At 66.8% G+C, this 8643-nt stretch overlaps 1 protein-coding gene across 1 annotated transcript; it reads left to right on the top strand.

The window, feature by feature from the left end:
* Nucleotides 1-7273: 7273 nt before the first annotated feature.
* PFL1_00025 (uncharacterized protein) lies at nucleotides 7274-8641 on the top strand (the record flags this gene model as incomplete). The annotated part of the gene is made up of 2 exons (XM_007877522.1): nucleotides 7274-7368; nucleotides 7429-8641. 2 exons carry the CDS (start codon nucleotides 7274-7276, stop codon nucleotides 8639-8641), a joined length of 1308 nt encoding a protein of 435 aa, XP_007875713.1.
* Between the last annotated feature and the right edge of the window lie 2 nt (nucleotides 8642-8643).

Here is an 8643-nt window from a genome sequence, read left to right on the forward strand (position 1 = left end):
CCACCGAGGCCAGCGTTGCCGCCAAGCCCAGCGTGGCCACCAAGGCCAGCCCCTGCACCAGCACCGACGCCAGCGCCAAGGCCAGCGTGGCCGCCAAGGCCAGCGTCGGCACCAAGGCCAGCGTGGCCACCAAGGCCAGCGTGGCCGCCAAGGCCGGCGTGGCCACCAAGGCCAGCACCTGCGCCAGCACCTGCGCCAGCGCCGACGCCAGCGCCAAGGCCAGCGTGGCCACCCAGACCAGCCCGGACGCCAGCACCGGCACCGAGGCCAGCACGGGCACCGGCGCCTCCGCCCAGCCCGTAGTCGTCACCAGGGTAGTCACCGCTGTAGTCGTCGGAGCCGCGCAGGTGCGAGAACGTGCGCTTCTGCAGCTCTTTCTGACGGTCGCCCGCGGAGGTGTCGCGCGGGAAGAGGTCGCGCTCGGTGAGCATCGCGACGCCGCGCTGCTCCCACCAGCCGCTGGCCGGGGCCGACTCGACGGAAGAGGCCAGAGCGACGGCGACGGCGAGGGCGACAAAGTTGGACGAGATCTTGACCATCTTGATGACAAAGGAAGGTCGGCAGATGTGCTTGGAGGCTGCGGTGTCGCTGGAGGTAGGTGCTTGGGTGGAAGCCTTTCGTCGGACGATGCTCAATTCGAAAGCGGCCTGGCTTTTGATCGATCGCTTGACTGCGATTCGCAGGGGGACTGGAGGGGGAAGAGATCAACTCTTGAGTTTCACTGAGGAAGTGTCCGTGGGTTGGAAGAGGTGCGAGGTTGATGTCCTGAGGTGATGAGGTGGTTTCCGCCAGCGGAAACGAAGGAGAAGAAGAAGAGATGCGGGGTTGATCAAGCGCAGTGTCCGAAGGTGGGGCTGAGCGAAGAGGGCTGTGAGGCTGAGGCTTTGGGAGGAGGCGGGCAAGTGAGTGAGGATGGAGAGTTGCTGACTGGATTGGCCTCGACGGCCGAGGTATTTGAAGCTTTTCCGATTCGTACGGTGCGACGCTGGTGCTGCCGTCGGTGTCGGGCGCACCGCCATGCCAGATCAGCGCGCCGTGAGCGTCAGTCCGCCGAGCCGAGAGAGCAACGACACAGCGAGCGAGGTGTGCCCATTCACCAGGCCGGTCCGCTGCCGGAAGCTTCTGCCTTCACTGTAGCCTAGGCCAGCAAGCTAGCTCGAAATCTGGCGTGCAAGTGGTCCGAGACCGCGAGCGTGTCTCCGCGGTGGCGTTTGAAGACCTATAACGACGACCTGCGCGCACTGCTAGCGCAGCCCTGCTGCTTGGCTCCGAAACACCCCTTTCAAGAAAGGAAAGGTTTCGCCCCGGCCTTTGTGCTGAGCCGCTCGCGCCCCGAGTACAAGAGCACCGCAATCGCGCCCGACGGCCCGACCGAGGCCAGCCAGGCGCCTGCTTCGCTCTTTGGCTGCGCAGCCGAAACGGACAAGGCCGTGATGGAGCTAGAGGTGCCGTTCGGCGGTGTCGAGAGGAGAGCTGCATTGCCTGCCTTGTTGTTCGGGTGCACGGTGCACTCGGAAGCAAAAGCTATACGTGCGCTCGGAGCGGCTGCCAGCATCGTTGTTTCAGGGCGCGGACAAAAGGGCGTCGGCGCATAGAAATGCTCAGGCACCCTTCCGCCTGCAATGCCGTGCCCCGAGAGATGGTCAAAGTGGTCGATACGCGTTGTCGCGCCAATGCTGGGCAGGCTAGCGTTCCGCCACCGCCGTCGAGGTATGCGTGCACGCTCTGACCGCCGACTTGGTCCTCGTCTGCATCCGGCAATTCTTCCTACGAAGGGCGGGGTCTATCGCTGTCGCTGCCTTTGTCACGGGACAAGCACAGGCCGTCGCCGAGTGAGGCGGGCGGACTAGTGCCACAGCCCCCTCGGGTCCGGCGCGGCTGAGGCCAGGTCGGGCTGAGACAGAGAGCAAAGGTGGCCGCAGACGAGCATACACGAGTATCAAGGCCCTGGTCCGCTCCTCCTAGCGAGCCTTGCGCACGCGTGACACTTGTTCAGCTAATACGCTGGCGGTTTGGTCCCGGCTCGAGATAAAGCCCGCCTGCGCCGTGTCACCAAACGAGTCGAGTTGCGAGTTCGGCGTCTGTGCAAGCAATGCGGGAACGGAGCTCAACCATGGATTGGAAAGAGGACCGCGAGACAAAGACATTGTTCTACGAGGAGGTGATGGAAGGTGGGGGGAGGGGGAAGAGAGGGATGCGATTGGCCCCAAGGCTGAAAGTTGAGGTGAACGACTCGACAGAGTCGATAGGCTAGGCTAGGCTAGCGTGCTCGTCGCCAGGAGCAGCGACGGCTGCGCTAGCAGCTCGATGGGCTCTCCGAGACCGTAAGGGGGGCTGAGGTCTTGGCTGGCTCAGTAGCTCGAGCCAGAGCCAGAGCCAAATCCGCCGCCGTAGCCGCCACCGTAGCCACCACCGTGGCCGCTTCCAGCGCCAGCGCCAGAACCAGAGCCCTCGCCAGATCCGCTGCCAGAACCGCCACCGTATCCACCGCCGTAACCGCCACCGTAGCCACCACCGGAGCCACGGCCAGAGCCACTGCCGCTGCCGCTGCCACTGCCGGCACCCTCACCACCACCGTAGCCACCGCCGGAGCCGGATCCGGATCCGCTACCAGCACCGTAGCCCGAGCCAGCGCCAGCGCCAGCGCCGCCGCTCTTCTCGGTCTTCGATCCGCTGCCGGTGACGGTGGCCGAGACGTCTTCGTCCTTCTCGCCGTGAACCTCGACGAACTTGCCCTCCGAGTTGCCGGCCGCGGCGTAGCTGTGACCGTTCTTGCTGTAGCCGGAGCCCCAGCTGCCCGAGCCCAGGCCCTCACCGGAGCCCTCACCGGAGCCCTCGCCAGAGCCAGAGCCAGAGCCAGAGCCAGAGCCAGAGCCAGATCCAGATCCAGAGCCGAAGCCGGAGCCGGAGCCAGAGCCATACCCGGAGCCCGATCCGGAACCCGAGCCGCTGGCACCGAAGCTGGCCTGCTTGCTGGCGCGCGCCTCGACACTGCCCGTCTTGCTTCCACTATTGTCGGCGCTCTCACTGACGCTGAAGGGGCCGAAGCTGGCCTTCTTCGACGCGCCGACCGAAGCTCCGCCCAGGCCGATGCTGGCGTGCTTGCTGACGCCGCCCTCGAGGCCGCCGAAGCTGGCGTGCATGTCCTCGCTGGCCTCGAGGCCGCCCTCCTTGTTAGCGCCGAAGCTCACGCTCTTGCTGGCCCCGATGCTGCCTTCCTTGCTGCCTCCGAAGCTGACACCTTTGCTGGCTTCGATGCTGCCGCCCTTGCTGGCCTCAACGCCGGCTTCCTTGCTGCCGCCGAAGCTAGCGGTCTTGTCCTCGCTGGCCTCGATGCTGCCGCTCTTGCTGGCCTCGATACCGCCCTCCTTGCTGCCGCCGAAGCTGACACCTTTGCTGGCCTCGATGCTGCCGCCCTTGCTGCCGCCAAAGCTGACGCCTTTGCTGGCCTCGATGCTACCGCCGAAGCTGACACCTTTGCTGGCCTCGATGCTGCCCTCCTTGCTGCCGCCGAAGCTGACACCTTTGCTGGCCTCGATGCTGCCTTCCTTGCTGCCTCCGAAGCTGAAGCTCTTGCTAGCAGTGAGACCGTCCTCCTTGCTGCCGCCAAAGCCGATGCTCTTGGTCTCGCTGCCCTCGATGCCGCCCCCCTTGCTGCCGCCGAAGCTGAAGCTCTCGCTGCCGCCGAGGTCGAAGCCGGTGCGCTTGTTGACTTCGATGCTGCCCTGCTTGCGCAACTCGACCTTCTTGGCACCCCGGGCTTCGAAGCCGCCGGAGCCGCTGCCGAAGCCGCTGCCGGAGCCAGCACCGTAGCCACCGCCAGAGCCAGCGCCTCCGCCGTAGCCGCCACCAGAGCCGCCACCGAAACCACCTCCTCCTCCAGCACCGCCACCGTAACCGCCGCCGCCTCCAGCGCCTCCGCCGTAGCCTCCTCCAGCACCACCTCCGTACCCACCACCGAGTCCGCCTCCCCTGCCTCCTCCGAAGCCACTGCCAGCTCCTCCGCCGTAAGCTTGGCCAGAGCCGCTGCCCTCGCCCTGGCCGTAGCCCTCGCCCTTGCCATGGCCCCAGCCGTAGCCCTCGCCATGGCCAGAGCCCTGGCCCCAGCCCGAGCCCTCGCCCTTGCCAGAGCCCTGACCAGAGCCAGAGCCCAAGCCCTTGCCAGAGCCCGAGCCCGAGCCGTAGCCCTCGCCCTTGCCCTGGCCCGAACCAGAACCGGAGCCGTAGCCCTCGCCCTGGCCCGAGCCGAAGCCAGAACCCTGACCAGAGCCCGAGCCGGAACCGTAACCGGAGCCAAAGCGCTTGCCAAAGCCCTTGCCGTAGCCCTCAACCTTGGCGTGGCCCTCGATCTTGCCGTGGCCCTCGACCTTGCCGTATGCCTTGGCAGAGCCCGAGCCCGAGCCGAAGCCAGAGCCCTCACCAGAGCCGGAGCCCTTGCCGTAGCCCGAGCCGGAGCCAGAGCCAGAGCCGTAGCCCTCACCCTTGCCAGAGCCAGAGCCAGAGCCGAAGCCAGAGCCCTCGCCAGAGCCCGAGCCCGAGCCAGAGCCACCACCTGCTCCAGCTCCGCCTCCATAACCGCCGCCGGCTCCTCCTCCAGCACCTCCTCCGAAGCCGCCGCCAGCTCCACCGCCCTTGCCGTGGCCGCCGCCGAAGCCGCTGCCACCTCCTCCACCGGCTCCTCCTCCGTATCCGCCGCCAGCTCCTTCTCCGCTTCCCTCACCAGCGCCTCCGCCATAGCCACCGCCAGAGCCGTAGCCAGCTCCGCCGCCGTAGCCGCCGCCGACTCCTCCCCCGTATCCCTCGCCGCCACCACCGCCACCGCCCGCGCCAAAGCCACCGCCGGGCTTGTGGAAGAAGGTCCTCTCCATCAGGGCGTGCGGAGCGGCCTCGACCTGGACGGGCATAGGGGCCGAGCGGGCCGACGAGGCCAGGGCCAGGGCGGCCAGGACAAACGAGACGGTGAGCTTGACCATGTTGCTAGGCTGGAGGGGAGCGGAGGAGGTGGTGCTTGCTATGGCGGGGCTGTCGAGGGCTGCTGAGTGTCGTTGCTGTTGTCGTCGGGGCTGTCGCTGCTGCCGCTGCTGCTGCTGCTGTTTTCTTGTTGTCTTTGTGCTTTGCGGTCGGGGCTCCGGTTCCTGCGGAAGGCTGTCGATCCTGAGGCCAAGTGATTGTCTGTTGTTCGAAGGGATGGTCCGTGTTTGGCCTGATTGTCCTTGCAAAGGATGGGCTGTGCTGTAGCGATGGCGGCCGGCGCGCGTGCTGCTTGGAATGCTGTCTGTCTCTGACTAGAACGTGTGGTGCGCTACCGGAACGACCAACTGCGGTGGCTGGTGTGGAAGAGAGCTGTGTATATGTGTGTATGTGCGAAGGAAGGTAGTGGAGGATGGAGATGGGACAGGTCGAGGCTGAGACGGTCCGGTACTTATCTGTGTCGACCGCGGCTCGCTCGGGCAGACTGGACAGAGGTATATGGCGCAGAGCTGTCGTTGACGGTGAGGAGAGGCCGGGCCTGGCGCTCTCCGCCCTGGAGCGACGGCCACGCCGGTCTCGCTGACCCCGTAGGCTGCACATGGTGGACCGCAGTCTGTGGTCCGCGCAGAGTCGTCGAGGGAGGCGTATGCTGCGGTTGGCCGCGGTCAGCAGTGGGAGGCCGTAGCGAAGCAAGTGCTGCCTTCCTCCCGGTCGGACCGCGGTCAGATCGCGGTCCTTGGTCGAGCGCGTTTCATCTCATCGTATGACGGCCTAGCTCGATCGCGTTAGAGCCGTCAGCGCCGTAGCGCCGACTCGTTTCAGGTGAATGAGGGATGGGGTCAGCGTCGAGAGTCATCATCGCGTCCTTCGATCGCGTCGATCCAGCACCGACAGCTGCGCACAGGCCGATGTACGCGTTGGCTGGAGCAAGAACAGCCTGTCGCTGCGCCGCGCTCCCGGACGGCGACAAGGCTGAGGATCCGGGCGCGCTCCTGGCTGCTCCCACGTATGGGGCACCGCACGGCCCGCGCGCATGCTATTGTCGCGATGCCAGATCCAAGCTGCAGCGGTGCCTCGTGAGACGAGCTGACACGTCCAAAGCGGTGCACATTGGCTGCTGGTGTTGCTGACCGGCCCAGCGAGAGCGAGGCGATGACGGCCGTAGAGCGCCAGCCGGTGCAGGTGAGCGATGCTCAGACCCAGTCAATCTCAGGCAGGTGTTGGTGGTGATCGGTCCGTCTTTGGGCCAAGAAGTCAGCATTCGAGGATGATGATGATGGTGGTGGTGGTGGTGGTGGTGGTAATGTGGGAAAGCAGACGAAAATTAGCATCAGAAATCCGAGAGAGAGGCGCTGCCGGCGGCGTCGGCGATAGGAGCGGGGGCGGGGCCCACGTACGGAAAGTTGCGCGCAGCCGGCCGGCCCAGCCTGCTTTGCTTTGCTGCGTGCCCGCCTGCCTGCCTGCCTGCCCTGCCCCGCCGCTGCTGCTGGTTCGGGCTTGGCAGAGTAGGCTGTCTAGCCTGCAAGGCAAGGGTGCAGCAGCAGCAGGTGGGCTCGCCGGCACGCCGGCCGGAGACGCGCACTCGGCATCCCGCCAGCCTACCACTCCGCCACCACCACCTTGCGCTCCCGCAGGCACCTCATTCAACGACGCTTCGGCCTGCGTCCTCTCTCACCACATACGCACGGTATTGCTTTGTCCTCGTCTTCATTCCACCTGCGCGACCCGCCAAACCAACAAACGGACCGCCACTACTTGACCGCTGACCGTCGTCGACGCCGTCCAACGCCACCATCCCGTGCTGCTCGGCGCTCCAGGTTTGGCAACCCGACATCGGTCAGCCACTCGCTCCGATAGCGACCGCTCCCCTCTCACCAGCCGCAGACGTAGCAGCACAACCCTACGCCGACACTGCCGTCAGCGTCGCCGCCGCTGGATCGCTCGGCGTGGCACGTCGTGCGTGACTGATTTCGGGCTAGTGCCAGAGTAGCCGTCGTCAACCCGGAGGTCCCGAGTCCTCGCCACAGCTCCAGACAGACGGTCCGGACCGAACCGAGCGCACCGAATTCCAACGTAGCCTGGTCGCAAGGCTCGTCCTGCCGAGTCGCGATCCCTGCCCAAACGAGCGTCCGGACCTCCCCCCCCACCTTGCCCGAGCTGCCCTTGACCTGAGGCGGGCGTCGGCCGCGCCGATACTGTGCTTTCGCCGCAGGTGCTGTCGTTGCTTTGCACCTAGCGCATTCCCTTGGGCCCTGAGCTCGATTTACATAGCTTGTCGCTGCCTCGCCGGCAAACGACGGCCATGGCGGGTTCGCCGGCCGACACTGCGGGCGCTGCGCCCTCCCAGCAGCAGGCGGGGCCCAGCCTCAAGCGCAAGCGCATCCGCATCCCAAAGTCGTGCATCCCCTGCCTCAAGGGCAAGCGAGCCTGCGATCGCGAGCGCCCGGCCTGCGGCAGGTGTGCTCGCTCCGGCCAGCCCAGCGAGTGCGTGTACGACTCGCGCCTCGACGCCGTCCCCGCACGCGCACCGGGCCGCAAGCAAAAGGCTGGCTCGGCCGCTGCCGCAGCCACCACCGCCACCAACACCACCACCAGGAGGTCAGCCGGCAGCAGCCGCGATAATTCCGACGACGACGACGACGACGACGACGACGCCGACGACGACCATGGCGGTCAGTTCCGACGCCACGACCAGTATTCCCACGGTCGCCACGACCACCGACTCACGGCATCGCAACAAGAGGTGGCCTCGCTCAGAACCCAGCTCGAGGCGGCCAGGCGACAGACGATCGAGCTGCAGGAGCTCGTCAGAAGCCAGCAGCGCTCCCACCACCAGCATCAGCAGCACCAGCATCAACGGCAGCACCGTCCGCAGCCGCCCTACTCGGCGACTTCTGACAGCACCTCGAGCGTCTACCCCGACCCTTACCCTGCCCCATCGGCGCCGTCGTCGTCGCGGAAGCGCGATCTTTCCCGCCACAGCGACCTCGATGCCGTCACTGGCCTCCAGATGCTCGCCGAAATGGCGGGTCCAGGAGCCGGACGGCTAGCGGGCGGGCCGGGCATCGGTCCAGACGGCCTGATGGGCCCCGCGGGGCATGCCTACGATCCACCCGGCCGTCATGCCAGCCAGCACCACCCTGACGCAGGCTCAGCGGCCTTCTACGACCGCAGCAAGATGAGCTCGATCGCGTCGGTGCTCAACTGGCCCGCGGAGGGGTCGAGGCAGCAGTTTGTCCGCGCTGGCGTCGCGGGGACCCACAGCACTGCGCCCGGGCCCACGCCTCCGTCCCGGGCTTCGGTGGGCAGCTCGGGCTTCTCTGGCGGCCTGGTGGCTGCGGCGACGTCGTCGAGCGACCCGGGCCTCTCGCCTTCCTCCGACACGCGATCCCAGACCTCGACGGCGACGTCGTCCTCCCAGTCGCCCCACGTCCACCTAGCCGAAGCGCCCATCAAGGACACCGCGTCCCCCGTCAACCGCAACGGCGTGCCAATCTACTATGGCGAGGGCACCAGCGGCGACATTGTCCTGAGGCAGGTCAAGGTCGAACATGCCGCCGAGCCCGGCGCCCGGGGCACGCCGCCCTTCCATTCCTCGGGCATCGGGGGACGGACCTACGGCCGACNGACGCCGCCACGGCGGACTGGCGGGCCGACCGTACTCGTATAACT

The sequence above is a fragment of the Pseudozyma flocculosa genome (assembly GCF_000417875.1).
Source record: "Pseudozyma flocculosa PF-1 unplaced genomic scaffold scaffold00001, whole genome shotgun sequence".
In the NCBI taxonomy this organism is placed as follows: Eukaryota; Fungi; Basidiomycota; class Ustilaginomycetes; order Ustilaginales; family Ustilaginaceae; genus Pseudozyma; species Pseudozyma flocculosa.